The sequence below is a fragment of the Rhopalosiphum padi genome, chromosome 4, assembly GCF_020882245.1.
Source record: "Rhopalosiphum padi isolate XX-2018 chromosome 4, ASM2088224v1, whole genome shotgun sequence".
Taxonomy (NCBI): Eukaryota; Metazoa; Arthropoda; class Insecta; order Hemiptera; family Aphididae; genus Rhopalosiphum; species Rhopalosiphum padi.
Window position 1 is genome coordinate 9,137,925 of NC_083600.1, and position 25,516 is coordinate 9,163,440.

The window sequence follows — 25,516 nt, forward strand, 5'->3', positions numbered from 1 at the left end:
TCAATGTTGTAATCAATTATTATTATTTTTATATTTCTAAAAAAAAAAAACAACACTAAATATTTATTTGAATAAAAAATACTTTAAAAAGTATTCATAGATTATTTTTTACGTTTATGTTCAATAATGCTAATTTTGATTAATTTTTATTTCGTTTAATATTTTATGTAAATATAATGTTGTTTATATATGGTACGTATTAAGTATATATTATAAATAAATAATTTTATTCTATAAAAAACCAATTTATGTTAACAAACCCAATTTACAAGTATTTTGAAAAAAAGCATTTTATAGTTGACATTTTTGTTATAAATTTTGATTTGTTTTTCTATTGATAATAATTATTGTTTGCACGTTAAAATATAAACACATTTTTCACATTAATGAATTATACAAAAAAACATATTTAGAATACGAATTTGCATAATTTGTCTCAAATTATTATGCATAATATACATATAAAAATAAAATTATAAAATTATTTCGGATTACCTAAATATTAAAGTATTGAAATACCTATATTTGAATAATTTACTATACCGCTATTATGGTGATATATATTGTAATAAATCAGTCAAAGTTAATTATACAGGTATGCCCGCAGTGCAAATATTTTACTTACATATTTTTCACAATAGTGAATGTAAGCAGGCGGAGGTAATCTCGGATTTTCTGAACTGTACAATTCAGGCGTGGTGTTATAACCTTTTGGCAGACCATTCGAGAGGTATTTTTTGTGTTTCATCTGCCCTAACCATGTGTACACTTGCAATTTAGCTGGTACCGCCCAACCGGACGAACCGTAATTTTTCTTTCCTGGTAACTAAAATGATGATAATCAAATTAAATACCTTAGTTTACAATTGTGCGTTCGACTTTACACATTATTTGCATTAAAATACCTTCAAGAACATGGTGTGAACTTTTGAACAGAATTTTCCACACTCTTCGTCAGCAACCGAATATATTAAGTGCCTAGTCATGATTCGTTGATACGCTACTCTTTTTCCGTTGCTTACCATCCATAGAAAAATATCAGGCAATGCATGTTGGGGCTAGAAATCAAAGTTCGATCATAAAACAGTTAAAAATGTGTTTAAATTATACAAACATCTTCGATGAGAGCTTTGATTTTTTGTAAGTAGCTCAATGCTGTTCTGTAACGTTCTTTGAATGAATTTTTAGTAACTATTGCTTTCAAAGTTCTCGACATTTTTCCGATGTGTTCCTATGATTAAAATTTAAAATTCCTTAAATTATTCAAAGTTGTCAACATTTTTTTTTTTGTAATAATTACAATCTCTCTAAGGCATAGCTTCATTCGCTCTTTGTCTAACTTAGTTTTTCCTAAGCCCTGACCACATCCTACACCTTTTGTGAAATTTACGTATCGGTTGCAACTAACAGAAAGTTCATCTAAGACGGATTTTAGTTTATCTTCCTTTTCCGGATCGTCGTCATCAACCAAAAATGATACTTCATTCAAGCCTTCTTCCTGTACACACATTAAGTATAATAATAACTTAAAATATTAAATATTTATAAACCTATAACACGCCGTACCAGTTTGTCTGTTATTTTATTTATAATGTTCGAGTTGTACATTCTCCGTCTGTAATCTGGCCATATCGACTTGACGTGTAAGCACGGCTTGTCTTCACGTAATGGCAAATAATAATACACCTTATCATTAGATATTGGCTTTATGGCTGCCGTTGTGCTTTGCCACGATTCCGAAATAACGCTTTCTAAAATATTGTGATTCATATAAGATATACAAAAATTGGAAAGTATAAATTATTCATAAAGTATACACAAAATTACCTAGCACATTGAGTTTATCGTGATCTTCTTGAGAGCTAGATTCGTTATGGCCATCAATCATGTTTCCCGCATTTCCTATACTCAATTCGAAAAATATTGGTTTCTCTCCAAGTTTCTTGTCTATCATCGATGCATCTAAAATGGTCATGAACAAAAAGAACTCTTCGTTTTTACAATAAGATGTCTGAAAATCGGAAACATTTTGATGTATAAGTCGATAAACCATTTGAAAACCATATATTGTCTTACCTCAGTGATAGGATATGTGGGTTCAACATCTACACCAGAATTCATAAATTCCGTGTTTTCTGTGATTTCAGTTCGAATTGCTACTAATACTCTTGCCCTATATGAAACACCTTCACCAAGGCCAGTATTAAGCGTCGCGTGCTTGTCTAAAATACTATAATCTCTTGTTGATCCGTACATATGTATGAATGTGGGACCGAATGTAGGGGGAAATCCTATGATACCAATTTAACATTTTTTAAATTTTTTATTGTATATAATTAATGTACATAATATAAAATATAAGCTATCAAGAATTAGTTGGCACTACAGAAAATTATACATATTCAAATAGTAGTATTATATAATATTAAATATTTTGTTATTTTTGATATTTAATTCAATATATATATATATATATATTTACTTGGATGTTCAAGTAAAACGTATTTTATATTCATTCAGTACATGGGTTCAGATTTTTGATAAATAAGTAATGAATTAATATTATACTTATTGATTTAATAATGTTTAACAACCTATTTTATGTATAGTTATAGGTTAAAACGGTGAAGTTGTAACACTTATATTTTATTCAACATCATTATTGATCATATAATATGTGTACTAAATAACTATGTATATACTATACCTGTATGACGAGTAGAGAATACATTAAAATCGTTTTAGTTCTTAAAATGTATAATATTATATGTAACTTTAAAAATGTAGTGGACTAAATAATTAAAAATACATTATTGTATCTTAAATAAAACTTTTTAAATTCAAATGAGAATATTTTTATAACAGATATCTAGAACATTTGATTTTAAGTATAAGATATTAAATACCATTTGGAAGCACTGTAAAAACTTAAATGATAATAGTATTTTGATGGGCATGATAAAAAAGTGTAATTTTTAAAGTTTTGATATCTTATATTCTTATGGATATTATCAAACTATACGCCGTGTAAATATATTTACAAACCTCTTTCGCCGTCGTTTGATATTGTCTTCAGGTCGATGAAGTGCGTGCCAATAATCGTGTTCACTGGATCATTGTCCCTCAGTTGAATTTTTATCCGTTGGCATAGCGGAGGAAACATTTCGGAAAAAACAATTTGCTCGTTCCACACCGGCGAATAGCTGTGTTTGCGTACGCTCGTCTTGCCCTTAAGCCAACAAATTTAGTCACGTAGACCAATATATAATAATAATGATAAAAATGATATTACTGAATTCTCAATCATATTTTGTATTCAATCCGTCGTTTGCCAAATTTCAAAAATTCTACTTCTAGTAGTATTTTCGTCATAGAATAACATCAATACAGTCAACATATTAATTTATCGTTTTCGATAGTGAACCTTCGCAATTTAAATCTCTGTGCCAGTCAGGAAACACGCCCTAACGACGGAGTAGACAAATAACGGTTTATTCAGTTTATTGTATCGTAGGGACATATATTTATGAGGTATGGCTCCTGAATGTGAGCCAGTGTTCTATATTGTTAGAATGCTTCGAACGCTTAATTAAACTCGAATTCCGTGAAGTTAGCAGAATTTGAATAGCAGTGTTTCCCTAAAACGCCAATAGCGAGACAATAACAAAGATATTATAGTGTTAAATCTTAAATATATTATACACAAATCCATTATTAGTTTCACATATTAGTAAACGGTATTTATATTATATTATTGACTTAAATTATGATTTTAATTTTACGCGATTCATACCGAATATGCACAAGTCGAATTCATAAATCCATTGATTCAAATATTACTTTTTGGTTTAGATTATTGGATTTCAGTGTCAGTTACACTTTTAATTAGTGAGCCAATGTGTAGTGCGTACGAATATATTTTATAATATAATTATTATAGATATAGATCGATAAAGGATGCTATAATTTATTTTTGTTTTATATCATGCCATTTGCTTATTTAATCCATCGACTTTAATTAGGATAAAAAAATATTCATTATTTATTAATATTTAAATGAAAAAATATCGTTTTTAATGTAAATCGGAAATAAATGTCTAATATCAATATTTATAAATGTCTTGTATACCAAATATGAATACAAAATTTAAATTAAACTTTTTTGTGTTATCTACGTGTCAAAATAAAAAGAGAACATTTATTTAATTGCAAATTCGCAATAAATGACTAAAATATATCGAATTTTTTATAAAAAAAAAAGTATAAAACCATTTGAAACATTTATATAATATAAGACTGCTGTAATTATTCTTTGTAAGCCCATAACAGATTATGATGATATTTTCGAAACAAGTGTTATACTGATAAATTGAGGTAAATCGATTATTTTTTAAAGAAACCATTAATAAAATGTAATAAAACGCTTTGTATTAAAAATAAATTATTGTGGCAATAATAGACTTTATAGAGGTTTTAAATAATTAAAAATTATTTAATATTGATTTTATTATTATGTATTTATATAATATAATTGTTAACCACATAATATTGTATATTTTTTTAATCCGTTTTAGGTTAGTATAAATCTGATACGTCACCGTGACCCTATGCTAGTACAATACATTTTGATAATATATTTTTTAATAAAAATAAATTGTTTATTTGACTAACAAGTAAAAACTGACCCTGGATTTTTTAGCTACACTTATTTTAAAGTTTAAAAATTTGAGTACAAGTAAATTTTATATTTTGTTAAAAGTAAGATGAAAAGACCCAGTAATAATTCCACATTCTTAAAAATCGAGTATGTTTAATCAAGATTTAATATATCAATCAAAATATATCAATGTCCCAATAATATTCAATAATCAAAAAATTATTTAACCTTTATACTTGTGTTATTTTAATTCAATTGGAACCAAAATTATCATTGATTTTATTAATATTATTAAAATAATAATTTATATTTATTATTTATTATACAATATTATCTCAACGCATTATCGCCGAAATTCCTAACATAATATATAATATTATTATATTAAATATCCATATACTCGTAGATTACATTTTAGCGCCAGTGGCTGTGACGACGAAAAAATTACAATATCGATGTAAATAATGTACATGACTGACTGATTTTGTGACTTACGGTTAGTCCAGCGAACGAAACTTGTACAAATGGGTCAACCAGGTCTCGGTTTTCTCCAGTAAACGCTTTTTTCACATTCGCCACCAGCGTGCTGTTCATTTTTGGTAGACCGTCAGCCCGGTATATCCGCACCACATACTTGGCCCTTTGCCGGTCTACAGGAACGCCGTCCGGTAACAGTAGGTTTCTATAATCATTTTATTTAATGTAAGAACGGCAATGCGTAATGTGACACAGGACACAATGACGGTATGATCAATCAACAGAAAAATTATTATATTTTATCGGTTTAAATAATAATTATTTTAGTATCGTAACCAGACACCAGATTGTTTTCCTGCAGCCAGCACCAAATCAATTACTTTAAAACTCTTTAGCTACAACAGTCTCCCGCTAAGCAGAATGGGTATAGAATTTTCTCGGTTATTTTTGGCCATAGCGATATTATTAATTATTCTAGTAACTTTATTTTTTTTTTTTTTACATAAAAAACTATCTTTTCATCTTCTGATTTGTTTTGTCATAAAAATACTTGAAATATGACTTTGAAAAAATAAGATGAAAACATTAACTGATTTTGTGTTGTTGACTTGTAGGGAATTTAATTTATTTTAAATTATAACAACCTTCGAACAAACATTGATCCAATGGTAGTCTATTATTTATAAACACTAAAAGTTTATACATAAGAGGAGTGAAGTGGCAGGGTAAACCACGAACATTTATTAAAACTATAAGGTTAAAATATTCGATTATTATATATTCAAATGTTTGAAAATTAAAATATACAGCTTGCTGTTGCGAAAAAATTAAAAACAAACACAAAACATAAACATCACAAATTGATCACAATAATGTATTATTTATACACGTTCTACTATTACTATTTTTCTTTTAAAACATTTTCAATCAAAAGTTAAGATATATACCTACTCTCTGGGTAGGTAGTTAAAATATGTTATTGACGATTTAAACATTTGAGGATTTGCTTCGTATTGTCATTTATTTAAGTCCACTTAGGTATTTATAAAGTAATGGGGAATATAGTTGTAATATTGTGCATGGATAATGTCACAAACACAATCTTACCGGATAAAAAACATAGTACTTTTTAAATGGTAAAATCTGGGACGTCATTGATTTTCTGTACTTGAGAATAGATAATCACAAAGTAAGTCGCTGTAATTTATGTGTTAAATTTAAAGTATAAAAAGACTATTCTGACGGTTGTAATTAACTTATAAATTGACAGTCATAAACAATATGAACTAATAGAATAATTTAATAATATTATATAAATGAATAACAAGATTTTTGTACAAAAAATTACAAATTTAAAGATAAGAACAAAAAATCTAAATTGGCCAACGAAATATGGCAAAGAGATTCATTACTTTTACTGTGAGTGAAACAAAATAAAAAATTGAGCTTAACAGAATATTGTGTAGGACGAATTGTAACTTTGTAATGAACTTGAGATAAAATAGTTGATAAGTCTGTTTTATTGTTCGGAAGGTTATTAATAAAATTTATATGCGCAGTATGCCTGCGATCAACCAAACAATTTATGTCGAAATGTTATAGTATAAGTGAGTAAACACGAAACGGGAGATTTATTTTTAATAGGTTGAACACTTTCAATTTGACGAGAGTAAAAGGCGGTAGTGGAATCCCATAGAATATAACTATCTTCGATAATTGGTCTTATAAAACAAGTGCGTAGTATACGACGCTTTTAAGGGAAGACAACTTGAAGTCACATGCAATTCGTTTATCGAATCCAAATATTTTAAGTGCCTTGCAGCAATCCATTGCAATGTGTAGTTTGGTAGAAAATGCGGGAGTTAGAGTGAGACACGTATCACGAACAGATTCGACTAAGGGTGGGGGGGGGGTAGTATAATTGCGTGAATGGTGTACTTAAATTTTAAAGAACTCCGACTACGAGTATGCGTATAGAACAAGAATTTAGAAATATTGTAAGATTGTAGACCTAAATTACCTGTTCAAGTGGTAAGTCGATTCGAATCGTTTTCATAGAGATAACAGTCAGTTAATGCATTTTTACAGTAACATAGTTATAAACCAACTCAAAAAGACAGCAGGTGAGCATAGAATAGCCTCTGGATACTTTATTACTGAATAACGATAAAATTAAAAGTAATAGATGCTCTCCGCCGTGTGTAAGTATAGGCTATAAATATATTATAATTGATTCCTTAAACGTTTACCTTTTACTACCTATTACCGGCGAAACATTGAGTATACGTATGTTTATACACACTATTTGAAAATACCATACGAATAGTATATTTTATACTATAGGAGATATCTACAAACAACAATATAATACTTAAACTTACGTATTATATCGTGTAAGTCTATCCCCGTAAGCCCTTTCATTTTTAAGCTTTACCGTCTACGCGTATATCCCGTAAAGAGCATAGATTTTATTTTGGCCTGATAACTTATGAACAAAATCACGATTAAAAGTGATTTATAATGTTAAAACATTAAAATAAATTTTAACAGCTTATGATATTAAAATATTATACACAACTTACGCCTCAATGTCGTCTTCGTCTTTTTCCGTTTTTGGCGGTATTTTAATAGTGTCACCTTTTCCGATTACGCTGATGTCACATTTTAGGTATCCTTTGGGTCCACCAGCTATGTCGTCGGGGTCGGTGAGAAGAGCCCATTTGTGATAAAATTGATGCTCTGAAATGTCACGGCACACCAACGTTTTAGTGCATTTTTATATTGAAGTTATACAAAAAGAAAAAAATAAGATAAAAGATTCGTTTAGGTCTTTTTTTTTTACTTACTAAAAATAAATCTAAAAAAATAAATAATTGAAAAAAGAACATGGTAAAAAAATAATGAACGAAACCGTTTTCGATCTCAGAACCTTATTATTGTTTCTTAAAAGTTTAGAGTACCTACTCGGGTTTCTTTTAATACACAAATATTTTTAATTGCTATTTGAGATTTATTTACGCACAACTGTTTCATTTATTTTGTTTACAATTACTTTAGCTGCCGTTTAAAAATCACCGGTATAAAATAGAATAAAATGTATAATAAGTCGAAAGAATAATACTTATTATCGTTTATATTTTTATTATTACTTATTTTTATTTTAATGCTAATAATTATACTTATATATAATTTATGTAATTTTCTATGTAGTTTTTTTTTACTTAATTTTATTGTACGTTTTAAATATTATTTTGATATCGATTAAGACAAAGACAATACACATTAAACGAAATAAAAATAAACATTAAAATTATTTATAAGTATATACGATATATATATGTGTAAGTGATAAAATTTTAGCAAACTCTATTCACGTTCTCAATAATTTTTAATAACTACATTATGCATGAAAACTGTCTAAAAATGTATTGATATTTTCAAATATCATGTACCAGTTTAAATTCTCCGAATCTTTGAACTCGAATGTATATAATATAATGTGAATGATTAATAGAAATTTTGCGAGTATAATTTATAAATATATAAAATCAAATAAGTCAATTGCATTTGTGTGTTCGAAAATAGTGTTAGAATGTTAATGATTGAACAGTGAAATTAAATTTGTATTGTCTTTCGTTAGAGTGTATTATCAAACATTGTAAGACTAATTTTAGAAATTCTAACGATTTTACCTTACAGTTGTAATATAATTAATTTAAACGCAAATGCCATAATTATGTAGGTTCTTTATTATTTGGTGGATTTCATCACCTATTGAATAATTTTTAAAAGCTAATATTTACAATTGAAGATTATAAACTCTGAATTTCAAAACGAATATTCTCAAAAAAATAGACATCAGATCAATGAAATATGACAATAAAACGAAGTAATGAAATGATATATATTTTTTTTTTAAGTAATCTAACGTTATCGTGCTACAAAATCACTAAATTTATGGCTGTCTATTGTCTTCTGTCTTTAATTATATTGAAAAATAAATGTAAAAATATTTTGCTACTTATAGTAAAATAGATGGGTACTTAAGTACATGCTTAAACATTAGAGATACTTTAGGATTGCTCTGTAAAGCTTATTATAATTTGTTATCTTACCGTGAACGTTGTTGGAGAAAATTGTGAATTAAAATTTTTAGAACAACAAAAAATATTATTTTTCGATTATGAATTTTATAATAAATGCAATGAACATATCATTAATCCATTTGACTTTATACATTTTTTTTCAACAAGAACTCATTTTTAAAAATAACACGTGAATATCGTACACATTAATATTATGTTCTGATGAAAAAAACTAAAATTGTATTTAATTAATTTTAAAATATCTAGAATTAGTATGCCGATAGCAATACACATTGGTTTGGTAGATGAAAAAAAAAATCATCGCAATTAGCCTGATCGAGGTTTTGATTAAATCGAAAACGGCAGCGCGTAGGAAACCATGCATATCAAAAGTCAATAGTAAAAGCAAAGGGAATTCAGCCTATTGTCGCCGACAGCTAAGTTCTATGGTATGTATACAATATAAAAGTACCAAAGTGCATTTTTTTTTTCAAAGGAATATTTTTTGAGATCTAGGTATTTTAAAATTTTAATAAAATATAGTGAGAGAATAAAGCATGCTATGTGGGAAAAAAATTGACGAAAATAAAGTAACTGAGGCAAATAATATTATGTTGGTATTATATTATATTATGAGAAGAGGAAATACGTCATGCGGCGAAATAAAATGAATGAGCCGGTTTTATTATAAAATATATAATATGCGAGAGGAAAAATGAACTAAATATGACATGTTACGTGGTAAATTATAATGATGTCTATTATGGGATGTATAATATTAAATGATTATCAATATGTAGATATTATGTTAATGTCGAATAGGAGGATATTGTTGTAAACAACAAAAAAATAATACTAAAACATTCCTACATATATATATATATATATATGGATTTCTGTACACTCATTACTATTGGTTTATCTACATTGTACATGATTAATAATTATTAATTTTTTTTCTATACAATGTTTATAGTGTTAACTCCATAATGTACCTGGCTGGTACCAGACGGTGCCAACGTCTAATTTAAAGCTGCCCCACAGTTTTGACGCTTTTAATATGTGTCTGGATTGTAAGACCTTTTTGAGCGTTTGGACAGACAGAAAACAAAAACAAAATACAAGTCCAGCAATTCGTGTACAACAATACAAATACGTGTCAGTCTAAAATCAAATAATGTGAACTCAACACGTCTGGTGTTAAATCCAGTTTAACAGGCGCGGACATATGTCTCAATAAAATATGTTAAGCGTAAATTGTATTTCACCGAAAAAGTATTATATTTTATAAGTCCAACGTTCGGGTTTAATGAAAATAATAGTTGAGCGAGTATAATTTATTTATATTTCAAACGTTATTGTCGTGATATGGTCATTTTTAATCCATATTAATGGACTATATGGCACCATTCGCATTAATAACACATTGTATATTAATTATGTGAAGTATAAATATTAGAAATTAGAAAAGTATATGTTAAACTAAGTTTTGTTTCAGAGTTAAGATTAAACCTGTGATATTTTTACCTGTATAGTTGTATACACATTACAGTTTATATATCTTACTTTGAACAATATTAACATATCTACTGAAGGTATTTTAAAAAACGTGTAACATAATTTATAGTAATACGTATTTTTGTATACGTATCGATATTATTTTTTAATTTAATTATTTAAAATTATTTAACACAATTTTTAATACTCATAATATGTATTATGAGATAAAAAAAATCTTTAAGTGTTCTAATTTAAATTGAATTTTAATAAGGTATTACAAGTTTCATTTAATTGTTTTAATTTGATTAATCTATACACAATACAGTTTTTTATCAATAAATCATTTATGATGGGTCGTTTAAAACAATATTAATGGTTTATAAATTAATACTTTAAATCAAATTATAAAATTAAATACTCAATGGCTACTAATACTGAAGTTTTCATGAACAAATAAGATCAAATACTTATAAAATGAATGGAAGCATTAATTTTATTTCGATTTTTTATTATTATATTATTAATCGTTGTAATAGTAAAAACTAGAAATTTGTTATTTTATTAGTTATTAAATATAAATAATTTTAAATATTAAGTCATATTGTTTATTATATGATTAGTTATTATTATTGTCGACGAACTGTTTTAGTAAATTATTATTAAATTAGTGCATGTTAAGAAAATATTACTATTAAGAAAACATTACGAAAATATTTACATTTTTAAAAATTAGTTTTTATTCAAACAGATATATAACTGATGTATACATCTAGTTTGAATTTAAATACAAAATGCACTCAAAATCTATTTCCATAGTAGTTCATGTTTAATTTAATGATAATTAAATATTTTCCAATTCATAGCTTATTTTCTTTAACTCTTTAGTATATCGTGAATTTTATACAATATGGAGTTTTAATCATAAATTTAATAAATATTTGAAACATTACAAAATTATTTTAAGTGGTATATCTGAAAAAATAAATGAATAATTACAAATATTTTATTTTGTTTAACAAAAAAATTGTATTATTTTGTAAATCACTATTCATCATATTATTATTCGTTGACTAAATAAAGTCGCCAAGACAAGAGTAATTTTTAAAATTAAAATATAAAGCCAAAAATATTATATTAGGTTTAATTAAAAGCATTCCGAAAAATCAGAAAATATTTGATAAATATAATAACATAGACCGTTTAAATATATTATGGTCTAAAAATACTGCTAAAGGTGCATTACGAACGACCAGGAATTCGGTGTAACTTCATTACATATTGGTATCGCTATATAAAAAAAAATAACGTTTTTGAATCAATCACGAATATTACTGCTCTTATGGGAAATTCCAACGCCAGAAAGTATAATATCAGATACCTTTCCGGATTACAATATCCCGAAGAAAAAATAAATATATTTTTTTTTTTTATCGAACCCAATAAAATCGCAATAGCATTGTTTTTAAGTGAAATTATTTTGCAATCCCAATACAACCGAATCCCTGGTACTTATACAAAACACCAATGACCATATAGAAACATTTTGAACGGACTATTGTTCAAGTATTACAGACAACATAATATAGTATGGGATGTATTGTTGAATAAATTACAATAAGACAAAACATGGTAAACAAGCAAAATTACGTGAATAAATTAATTCGTGTATAATAGGTGATAATGTGTGCGTATACGAGTAGTGTCTGGTGTATGTTTTTGTGTGTGCGTGTGTGTGTGTTTGTTTGTCTGTAAAACAGTGTGAGTGTACGTTGCATTAAACATGTTTGGTAGATATAGTACAAAAGTGTACAAAGGATAAATAAAAAGAAAATAATAATAAACAAATTAAGAAAAAGGAAAATACAATGTACCGGGCGTGTCATAGACGGTGTGTAAGTCGATCTTGAATGATCCAACCACCGTGCCTGACCTTAGGATTTTTTTAGAATGCAAAACCTGAAGATTTTTCATAAAGAAATTATTTTAATGAAAGCACAGCAACCTATATATTGACCTCATAAGATTGCAATGGGATTTTAATAAATGTATTTTGTTGAGTATTTCCATTGGTAGTTATACACTAAAAATATTATATAATCAAACAAATACATAATATTATCATATTTGTATGCTTGAAAAATAATAAATTTGTATATGAGAACAAAATTATCAGTTATATTCAATACAATTGTGAAGTCTAATGACATATTTCAATATGACTACATATTACAATGAATTTATGTACAACAAATTGTTATTGTTTATAAATAAATTTCAATGTAACTTTGTAAAAATGTATGCAATAACTATTATTTAATAATATAACAACTTTAGATATGTAAAACTACGTTCATATATTTGTTTAGTGAGTAACGTAATTATATTACGTTTAATGATCTTATTTATAAAAGGATTTTTTTTTAGAATAATATCACACATTTAAAAAAAATGGATTTTAAAACATAAAAATAAAAATTATAACTTGAAGTTATTTTTTTAAATCTAAATATTCTTGAAACTTTAATAAATCAAATGATTAAAATACTATATACTGTAAGACTGTTAGTAGTTTTTTCAAGATATTAATATGGTCTGCTTCACTTTTAAAAAAAATTACTCATAATATAATGAATTTATTATATGTATTAAGTAGGTACTAACTATTTAATAGTTTTATAGTTTAAGGCCAAATAAATAAAATGTTATAGAAATAAAGGTTTTTATTAAAAATAAAGCCTGTAATAAATTTCAATAAAACATAATAACCTTAACAATACCTAATATTATTATTGTAAATAACTATTTTGCATATTGAAATGTCATGTACAAGAAGTTATAAAACTATTGGTAATTTAAGTATAACTAATAAAGTAATAATTCGTGTGTAACTAAAAGCATTCTTTTTTAAACCCATAAGTTAAGAATGTCTCTCTGATAACCTGAACATTTTTTATGAAAAAATTGATAGTTAATGTTTTATATTACATTTTATTATAAACGGTTATTCGTTATATTTATGGTAGTATTATGTGAGAATATACGTTTTACAAATATTAAGCATAATAATATACTTTATTTAATTTAAATTTATTTATACATTTTTTTTATTTAATGCTTAATTTCGAAATATTATATACATTGTTATTAAACATTTTACCTACGATGTTATAGCGATATAAATAAAACACTTCAAAAATGTATCTTGGCCATATTATTATTATATTATACATTTATATCGTGTGATATTAAAAAATTAATAATATTCTATTTTATACATTTATGGTTTTTTTTTTATCATACTCAAATTTTTGAAATGGGGATAAATATATATATGACGTATTAAAAAAAGAATAATTTAAATTTACTTATAACATCTTATTACATATTAAATATGAATTTAATGTAAAATTATTCGTTAAAGATAAATACAATGAATAAATTAAAACTTAAGCATGGTAATTTTATGTTAAAAATATATTCATTTTTTTTTATTCATTCAATCTGAGTTATTTTTTTTATTTCTGGCCACGGTAATGTCGAATAAATTAATTGTTGTGAACTAGTTTAATAAGCTCTGAAAGCTATAGTAAATTATTATCACGTGATGTGTTTAAAGATCATTTATTCATTACTGTTTAACAACAAAAATTATTGTTTAATTCAAAATTTAATTTTTATAATTATAAAAAATTTTTTGGTGTTATACATTTAGTACGATATTTTGGTTACGATTTTTCGAAACATCTAAATTTCAATTATATATATATATTTATATGTAAATTATACTATAATATACTTGCATACAGGTTAGTTTCGTAGTATAATTACCCATCGTCATCTTAAATTTATTAACAGTAGATACCTACATATGTAATATTGCTAATAAATATTAGCTATTAAGTAAACACCACAACCCGTTCTGTATACATAGATAAGATTTAAATATTTTGATAATATAATTCACGAGTTACTTACCGATAGTGTTATGATTTTATCAAATAACATTACAGTTGGCATATGAAAATCGAATACAAAATACTGAAAAAATAAAAAATTGCAAAAATAAATTAAAAATTGTTATATATATATATATATATATATATATATACACATTATTATACATAAATATATATATACACATAAACATAAATATATATTTTAAACTTATTTCAATCAGAATACGAATCTTGACATATTTTAGTTATCTATATTTATTCTATTAAGTACTTATAATCAAACTTATCGACTTATGTCAATGCTTAATGTTTGCTTTATTATAATCACAAAAACATATATATCAGTTTGTTGCCAATCATAGATTTTTCTTGGCAATGTTAAATCTATTAGTTGAGAATTAATTTATCCTATTAGCACCGCTAATCCATTATTTACATCTACAATGGTTTGCACAACAGTTAAATTAAATCTTAGTGGCCGTTTCAGTGGTTGAAACTGTATCAAATGTTCGGTACTTAATCAGTCTTGCCGACTAACTATTATAAATAAGATGAACTAAAACCGTAAACATATAACCATGGTCGTGGAATTGGCGCCAAAGCCATAAGAATCATAATTAAGATATGTTTAAAATTAGTGGTTTTATTATTCAATTTTAAAAACATTATAAAAAAACAAAATTAAGATAATTCATTCTAGGTAGTAACCTAAAAATACATTCAATAGTTATATAAAATGTGTAAAATTATATAAAAGCAGGCATAATATTGCACATTTGCAATTAACCATTTTTGTGTTGTTCAATCATTTTTTTTAAAATGTATTTTATTAATTATTATGCAATTATACTATTATGATTATTGTTAATTATAAATTAAAGAAAGTATTAGTATTAATAAGGACAAAATGTATTAGTTAGTTAGTAATTACGAATTACATTTGTCAACTTCTCGAGTTGATATTTTTACACCATAGATAGATAACGGAATTGTACCGTAGTTTGATGTATTGAAATATTTTAGCTTATATTAAAACTCAGGAAAATAAAATCACGACAGTTGTGTACCTATTTTTCTTATATATAGTGCCATGTGATGGATGCTATTTTCAAAAACTATTAAAAAATAATAGGCATGCTGGTGATACGAAATAAAAATATACCTTCCAATATATACCGGGATAAAAAAATGAAAAATAACATGCAAATATGGAATTAATATTTATGAATATTTATCGAATAGATATATTATTGATATTAGTTGAAAATTATTGAACTACTCTAACTCTAATAAATTTCAATCTTATTATACAAAATAAATCATGTTCTAAAGAAGTAATCAATGATTACAAATTGCAATGTTTTAATTGTAATATAATATGATGATGAACATAATGAACATGTATAGTTAAAATTGTTGATAGAATTTATTAATTACTGAGATAAAAATAAAGATGAAGGTATATTGAACTACCTATATCCATGTTTGAGTTCAGAATTTTCTTTTATTAACTAAATTAAATTACATTACTTGGGTAAAAATGATTTTTTACATAAATTAATTAATAATAACCGTATTTAAAACTAAATTAATCATATATTTTGATAAAAATATCTTGTTGTATTTTAGTGATATTAATTGTTTGACGAATATAAGAATAATTTTTAATGATACACTTATACTTGAAAATTACAAATTAAAAACTATTAATTTATTGTTTAACATTTGGATATGAATATAGAATATAATATATACTTTTTAATAAACTGTGTGTTAAGTATAAACATATTATTATATGATGTATTACAAAAAAATATTAAATACTATTTTATTTTATTTTTGTTTTAACTTTGAATCCATATTATAAAACATAAGTTTATTTTTACAATGGATTACAGTTTTAAATATTAATATCGATTTAATGGTATCGAACATTATTATTTCCGCTTGCTTGAATAAAATATACCACTATAATAATAGTAATAATAATAATAAATAATCAGCCTGGAAGACGATTAAATTTTGAATATATTATATAACGTTTTATGAGGTTTTTGTCAAGAAAATGTTATATGGTATAGTAAAGTTCATCATGCTTTTGTCGTACGCATTTATGTAAAGTAGAAATTATAAGTATATGGAATAACATTAATGTAATTTCGGGAGGGATTTTAGGAATTTCAATATTTTATCTACATAAAAAGTATTCATACACAAATATAGGTACTCGTGATAAAATAAAATGCATTGAGATTTGATACATTCTTTGAATTTTCTGAATCTATAACTGAAAACTATATGATGTAGTTACAAAAATATAATTAAATAAATAACTTAAAATCAAAGTACAGTCTATAAAATGAAATACATTATACAATATAATTAATGTATAACACATTTTTAAATATCTAGTTTTACTAATAACAGAAAAATATATAATTAACTCTACTCATAGATGACGTGAAAATTAAACTGGAAAAAATATGGTATTAGGTTTATCATATCTAACAGATAAATCTATATAATTTAGATTGAAAGAACAATAATTAAAATGGATTTTTGAAACTATAATTGAACATCCTGTTATATCTCTGACACTACACTATTAAAAATCTAAAGAAAATAAATTACTAAATGTTCACTTTAAATTATTGAAATTAAATTGGAGTAAAATATATTGCATAATAAATACTTATTTACTTAATCATACGGCAAGTGAATAGTATTATTCTACGTTCATAACAAGAAATTGTTTCACATTTGTATTATATTATAATCATTGTAACTAATATTTACACCTGAGTTATGCAGGAAAAATTAGATTGATAATAATATATATATATATATATATATATATATATATATTACATACTATATTTTACTTTTATTTAAAGTTCTAAGCCTTCAAACAATTCAATATTTAAATAATGCGATGGTGATTAGATTTTTGTGCAAACACATTATTTTTTTATAGTTTTACGCTAAAAAGTATATCTATTGAAAGTACACCTAAATAATTAAAAAAATATTTTTTATTTTTATTTTATAATCAAAATTGTATAGTGTATTTTATTTTATTAATAGTAACTATCGTAATCCAAAATACAGTAATGGGTAAGTAAATTATACATGCCGGTCAAGTCAGCGGTAACGAAAAGGAATCAGGTATCTAGATTAGTCTAAGAACGAAGGGTGGACGATATCAAAACGCATCATGCGGTGAATTATATTGTTAAAGTTGTAATTAGTGTTGTGCATAGGGATAGCAAACGTGGTGGTGGAGCGAGTCAGACGTGGAGAGACTCGAAATTTGATCTGAGAATGGAGCGTTGGAGCGTAGGCATTAATATCGATGAGGTTTTTGAGGAACTTCAAATCAATGTCAACTCTTCTATATATATATATCAACTATCAACTATCGATAAAGCTCGTGGTGAACTGGTGAGTAGTCATGCAACGACCGGTGGGTTATATTCGACACATGGCCGATATTGGATAGAAAGCGCCTTTGGACTCACTTGATGATTGTAGAGTTGGAGGCAGTGTGTAAATTCTACAATACTGATCTATATTAAAGCAGAGATCGCAATAAGGAACAACCGAGAGCCTACAGCGGAAAGGTTAGCTTAAAATCGGACGATATTCACTTTACAGACCCTATAGTGTCTCGTACGCCTTACAACTTCTTGATTGGATGTGATAGTGGATGCTAAGGTCAGTGGATAAAAGAACTCACGGATCTTTTTTACGACCGATCGATGTAAGATTAATGTTGTTAATCGATTAGGTATATGGTTAATTATTTATAGATACGACAGAAGCACATGGACTGGTATTTATTCACGTTTAAATCAACACTAACCAATAGACTCAGATCAATTAACCGAGGTGTTAAGTTTGCCTTGCATAAGTAAACAGTCGGAGTCGTTGCTAATTCGACGGAAAATTTTCAGGTCACCCACGATAGCTAGCATATTGTAATTAAGAATTATTTTCTTGATATTATGCCGTAAATAAACATTAAAGGCGACATATGGCTATGTGACCTTCTTGAATGATACCCGATGGATATTGATAATTTTTCACTCTTTTACTAACCGACTTAAATGTAAATTTAATAACAATTGACTGGTTAGAACAGTGAATGTAATTTAAAAGTCTGTCCTGTAATACATTTTCTTGATTAAAACGAATCTACGAAGTTAGTCAATAAGATAATAAGATAGTAGCTTGTGAAATAGAATTTATTTTATTTTTTAATGTTTATACTTTATAGCTTAAGCTTTGTTTAAGTTATCTTGAGGTTATAACGAATCGACAAATAAAAAAGCAATATTACTTTTGAATATTAAGCATAAAACTCCATTAACCATTGGAAACAAGGGTATTTGACGTTTATAAGTTTTCATTAAATACAACTACAAACGTAAATAAGTTGTATTTTAAGGGATTTATTATTAAATATGAGAAATAAGGTTAAGTATTAAGTTTAAATTTTAAAATAGTTATAATTGATTACCTAATACTTGTATTATATTTATATATTAAGTTAAACGTAACGCTCATAGTTTAATGTACATAACTAAATAATACATTGGATAATGTACAGATTGCCCATAATTTTTCTAATAAGTTTATGGGTTGAAATTTGGTTACTAATTAAGTTTATGAATAGTTAAGATTTTAAAATTTTTTGTTTGTTTATTTTGAAAAAAAAAATTATATAAATAAAAACACATAGTTGTAACAAATAGTTTTAAAGTCATATATATTTTTAATTATTTAATCTGTCAATAACATCGAATAATTTACCTACAAATGGTCTATTCTAGTTACATATCATTTTTTGTACGTTTTATTTACTAAGGTATTTAGAAACTATTGAACTTCTGTGTATGCTATGGAATCTTTCTGTGTCAAGGAATTAAATAATATAAAATATTTATAAAATAAATGTTTATATATTATTGAACATAGAAAAAAAACATCAAATAAAAAGGTTATTAGTTTCTACATGATTAATGGTAGAATGATTTTATAATTATATCATGGTTATACAGTTAAAAATAATTAGGTTTTTGATTTTACTTATTTTTGTGTATTCTGTTGTAATGTTGTGTATAGTTATATTAGTTTATATAGATGTATATTATTGATACACCTTAATGTAATAACTTATTATTGCGTACTTTCTTATAACTATAGTAACTACATTACTTAAATTGAATTGTACAGGTTGGTTTTTCCGAAGAAAGATATCATGGTATTATTGTTGACTCACTGTTCACTGTTTTGGGGCTCAAAAAATGTTTAAATGTTTATTTAGTCATAATATTGCAGTGCGATATTGTACTTAATAATAAAATACCAACACGATTATAATATTATGAATTGGTTTCCAGATATTTGTTCACAAGAAAATATTATTATTGTTTTTAAAAATTAAATTAAATCATAAAAAATAGCAACGCACATCACTAAAGTTCAAATTATAATATAATATAAATATATAAATATCACGGGGTAAATACTTGTATTTCCATCGTGCTCATTAATGCGCCAACAAAAAAGAGCACGATACCGGAGGGATTCTGCGAGCCGTGAGGTATGAGTATAATATGAGAAATAATAAACAAACAAAATGGATTAATATTTATAATTAAATGGAAATTCGATTATAAATTTTTTGCAATGATCAATTATACTAATTAGTAATCATTACAGTAGTCAGTGTTATAATCGCATTAAAAAATATATATTATAATTTCGAAACATAACTGATGGTGTCTGGATTTTTTGAAACTATGAGTTAAATCTATAATAAAACTATAGTTTTATTTTAATAATTTTCTAGCACTTATTTATGAAATAAATTATCGATACAATCAAAACAAATAACGACGCTTGGTCGATTTCATGTTTGAAAAACTAGTAGGTAATGTCTGGCAATCGAAATTACACATGTTTCAATGTTTGTTTTATTACAATTAATCAAGGAAGTCTTTTTTAATAATATAGTACTAATTTATAGCATTTATCAATGTTCTTACAAGTATAATGTGGTAATTACAGGTAGATTGTATGTCATGAGTCAATCATAAATACGTCGTTCACTTACCGTAATTGTTATTTTAAATAATATTTATTTACTGTTATTTCGATATATCAATAATTTGAAAAATTAAAGTTAAAGAGAAAAAACGTTACTCCGTTACAGTTTGGAAACACTGTATTTTAATCTATTTTCAACCGAATTATTATTATTTTTAACCGATCGATCAATTTTATATGGTAAAATGTGTTAGCTCAAAATAGCAATAATAGAGTTTCAAAAAATACTAAGTACAGCAATATTATTGATGAGATAAGTATTAAATTCATTAGAAAAAATCGTAAATGATAATAATGGACAACATTTTATATTTTATTAAAACGCTTTTGATTCATAATTATTATTATAATTCTAACCTATATATCTATATGTTTTAGTCATAATAAATATTTCGATTAATACATTGGCCAATGATATTTTTATAATCTTTTTATCGAAATATTGTAACAAACCAACATTCTTAAAGTAAATTTTGTTTCAATATATTATTCTATGAACAGATTTCAAAAAAAAAAATCGTGTTTCTGTGTGAAACTATAACATAATATGAGTATCGGCGTAATCACCAAATTGGCATGTTAATATCATATAACACTAACAAAAGTTCTGGAAATAAGCTAAATCATAATATACACTATTATAAAGAGTTTTTATAAACAAATCTATTTATCGTGACAAAATAAAACATTTAGTAAAACATTAGTCATATAATACTTTAAAGTTTTAAATGTTGACATTATAATGATAAAGAAGACATTGGTATAGTTCTAACCGAATATATTATACTCAATTTCTTTAACTTATGCTTGTCACAGCATCCATGAAAAAGTACGCACACGTTATATATCCTAATTTAATAAATGAATATCACTGAAATGAAAAAAAAAAACCGTTTTTATAATGTCCAAAATGATGAATTACATAACAGGTAGCAAAATAATTTATGTTTTTTTTATTAAAACTTTAAATACTGGTATATTTAATACTATCGAAAAGTGTAAATTGTCTGAACTATGTACAAGTTAAACTTGAACAACCTAATGGTTAAGTGGCTAAATTGTTTTTGAATTTAATAAAGTTATTTTTTATAAAATACAATTTTAAAATTTGTTTGGAAAAATGTAAACGAACCAAATTATATTTATATTATATTAATTATTTTTTATTATATATTTTATTATATTATTGTATTAATTGGAGAGACAATTACCGAAATTATGACAATTTACTACTTAGAAGCCTACAATCTAAGTAATAATAATTTATTTATAGAAAACACATCGATTGGTAACTATTAAAAATATTGAAAAGTATTTTTCGACGTATAAAAATATTTTAGCTTGTAATCTCTATCTAACGTTTTTTCGAAGACAAGTTTATCCAACTACTCGTATATTTGTATGTAAATATAACTTTTTAAGTATAGTCTAACATTACAATAATAAAAACAATACTAGTAACGACTAATAATTAATTTTTATCTTTATCAAATACTAATTGTTTTCATCGCAAAACGACTAGTTAATGTGTATTATTATATAATTTATAAAAAATACATATGAATATTTTCAAACGTCTATTGTTATTATAAATATTAAACCTGTAACACTAATTACATTGTCTAAACATTAAATTTTACTAAGCTAATTTGTACAGAATGTTTAGAAAGTTTATCGGTCGTGTTATGAAATTATTATGTACTACTTGTATGTCATGAGCACAGTAATAGAACATTAATGGTACTTACTTCATTATAGTAAGGGCAGTTGGTGCTTTCCTTTACGCTCGTGTATTTCTTTACTTCACCAACTTGTACACAGACAACAGGATCCATATTCAGACCTGCTAGCTGCCTAGCCTCGATTATGGTTACACATACTTGAAAGTCTTGAGATTTAAGCGCATTTTGGGTTGCATTCAGCTGATCTTTATGTTTCAGCGGTCTGAAAACATTGATAAATAACAGAAAAAACAATAAGTTTTTGTTTCAAAAACCATATTATGTTTTTTTTATAGCAATTTACTTTTTTGGCTTAGGTGAGTATTCGGCATTAAAAGAATTAACAGACTCATTGTCCGAAGACAGGTCACTTATCTCCGTTGTGTGACCCCGTTGATGAGTAATTGCACCCATTTGATTATTATCATCGCTGTCCATCAATGCTTCCTTATCTTGCGGAATTCTCTGTTTACCCATTCTCATTAAGCTCTTCACGCCTTTCTTGAAGATTGTACCACGACTGTAAAATTATAAAACAGTAATAAATGCATATAACATATTATATTTCTTCTATTGTATATTGATTAATCTGTATTAGTATGCACTATGCAATATTCATTATATTATAAAGAATAATATAAAATATACAATAATATAAAGGTATTGGATAATAAAGCGTATTATATTTACATAGATATGAAAACGTTTTATGTGATAGACCGCGATATTAAAAAAGATGTATACAAAAATTTTTTGAAAGATACACAATTAGACAATATTAGACAATTAATATACACAATTAAAAATCTAATTTAAAAAATTTTAACAGTGCATCCCACACAATGAATATGAATCTAGTCTCAACTTAGAAGAAAGTATATACATGTAACTATTACATTGCATTGACTAGAAAAATTGAACGACCATGTAAAAACCTGACACCGATCTATCAAATAATCAAGACGTATACTGCAATAGTTTATAATTTTTTGATTTGTATGTAAAACATTAAATTGAGCTAATAGTATTTTAGTTTTAATTTTTGACCATTAAATTGTATAAAAATATCATTATACTGTTAGATATATAAATATACTAATATTATAATTTAACAAAATATAATTTTTTTTCAATTAAATTTAGAACTTTAGTAGACAGAGTAGTCTATCGATGTTTGCATTGCTTATCGTTAATTTAAATTAAATTGCAAAATATAATTATAGGGATCATTAATTAAATTATTTATATTTACACAAAGTAATAATACGTAATTAATACGTAATATTATACTATTTATAAGTGTTTATAAAAGAAAAATAAACTAGTAAAATAAAAATAATAATAATATATTCGTGAAATTTTAACTCATCAATCTTATTTAGTTATATTTAGATACCCATTAACTATTTGTCTTAAAATATTATTGCCATCTTTATAGTTATAGTACACAATTATCTTAAATCTATGAATTTATCATAACTCATAAGTATTAATTTAATGTTAAAATACTTTTTAACTTAGCAAAATTTACGAAAACTGAATAGCATCTTTAGTCAAGTTTTAATAAAAACTTTTTACATAGTTCAATTTTATCACGAGGTATACGATTATTATTAATGTTATTTACAAAATATTAAAACTTGACAGTAAAAATAATAATTTTCTCATAAAACTAAAAAGTTTAAATATTATTAATATGTATAATATTATGAAATTATTGTACACTAACCTATATGTGTGATAATTTAAAATCATAGAATAGTTGAAAATGTATTCTTTACAAAGATAAAAAAAAATAACTTGAAAATATCTTAACGCTGACAATAATTTGAAAATAGTATTATATATTATGTGACTTACAAAAGTGGTATCTCACTTGTCTCAATAGTCTGAATACTTTGTCATAGGTATGTAATCAAATATGTAATAAAAGTGTTTACTTTGTGCAAAAAGTATTATCTAAATATGAATACGATGTAAATACGATTATAGTAAAATCCATTTGCTGTTAAAACTAATGGTGGTATAAAGTGTGCATAAAAGTAAATATACTCGTAAATATTATACATTTTTAGATTTCAAATCGAAAAACAAATATATTGACCTTAGTCATGATTCTGGTCAAAATTATTCAAGGAACCGGCATTTCTCCTTTTTTTTTATTACATTATTTTTACACGATTATAGAATATTATATCGATCGATACATACGCCGGTGATACAACAATAATAGCTATATAACTTATCTTATATACCAAATGATTGCCTTAACATTTATTCATAACACCTTGACATGGTCCAATGTCTGAAGTTAAAAATCAACGTAGCTAAGTCAAGATTTATAATCTTAATTTTACGCCAAAAGAGCTCTTTACGCTTTTTATGTTAACCATTCAAACTGAAATACAAAACAATTCCTTACGGATACCGAATAAAATACCTAGGCTTAATTTTTGACAAGCGCTTAAGCCGGGATCTTTATCCTAAATCTAAGCAAAAATCAACCAATTCCAGCCTTAACCGCCTTTACACTCTTATCCAATTCACACAATAATTACCGATCAATACCACCTGCAAACTCATAATATTTATAAATTCTATTACGGCTATTCTTATTATTGACCTCTTATTTTTCTTATTATTACCTCTTATTATAAGAATAAAAAATCACCAACATTCACCAATTATTAAACTTCATTAATTTCACATTATCCGAAAAATCCTAATGAATGGTTAAAACGATCCTGACCAAGGAACTTACTGTAGTCCTAATTGACATGTTGAATGGCGTTCTTCTGATAAATTACCTTACCTACCTGATTTCATTAAACTAGGTATCGTAAATTTTCACCAAAATTACTTATTGTGCATTAGCTTTTATTGATTATTCTTCTTATTTTTAATAAAAAAAAAAAAAACTTAAAATTTGTCCAAATGAAAATGTTTTTATTATTTAATGAAAATCGTATGAGATAGATTAAATGTATAACATAATGAATAAATTATTAT

General features: G+C 25.3%; 1 protein-coding gene across 2 annotated transcripts in view; it reads right to left on the reverse strand.

Moving 5' to 3' along the window:
- Nucleotides 1-25,516, reverse strand: part of LOC132929615 (otoferlin-like) — a 125,676-nt gene that overhangs the window by 9,184 nt on the left and 90,976 nt on the right. For both annotated transcript variants that reach the window (XM_060995091.1, XM_060995090.1), the window contains exons 5-18: nt 22,812-23,027; nt 22,535-22,730; nt 14,695-14,757; nt 10,215-10,299; nt 7,717-7,873; nt 5,153-5,339; nt 3,046-3,229; nt 2,077-2,291; nt 1,828-2,011; nt 1,567-1,751; nt 1,301-1,498; nt 1,115-1,231; nt 906-1,058; nt 626-826 (exon numbers count right to left, since the gene is read on the reverse strand). In XM_060995091.1, coding sequence (XP_060851074.1) covers nt 626-826; nt 906-1,058; nt 1,115-1,231; nt 1,301-1,498; nt 1,567-1,751; nt 1,828-2,011; nt 2,077-2,291; nt 3,046-3,229; nt 5,153-5,339; nt 7,717-7,873; nt 10,215-10,299; nt 14,695-14,757; nt 22,535-22,730; nt 22,812-23,027 — 2,341 coding nt within the window. The remainder of the gene's footprint in view (nt 1-625; nt 827-905; nt 1,059-1,114; nt 1,232-1,300; nt 1,499-1,566; nt 1,752-1,827; nt 2,012-2,076; nt 2,292-3,045; nt 3,230-5,152; nt 5,340-7,716; nt 7,874-10,214; nt 10,300-14,694; nt 14,758-22,534; nt 22,731-22,811; nt 23,028-25,516) is intronic.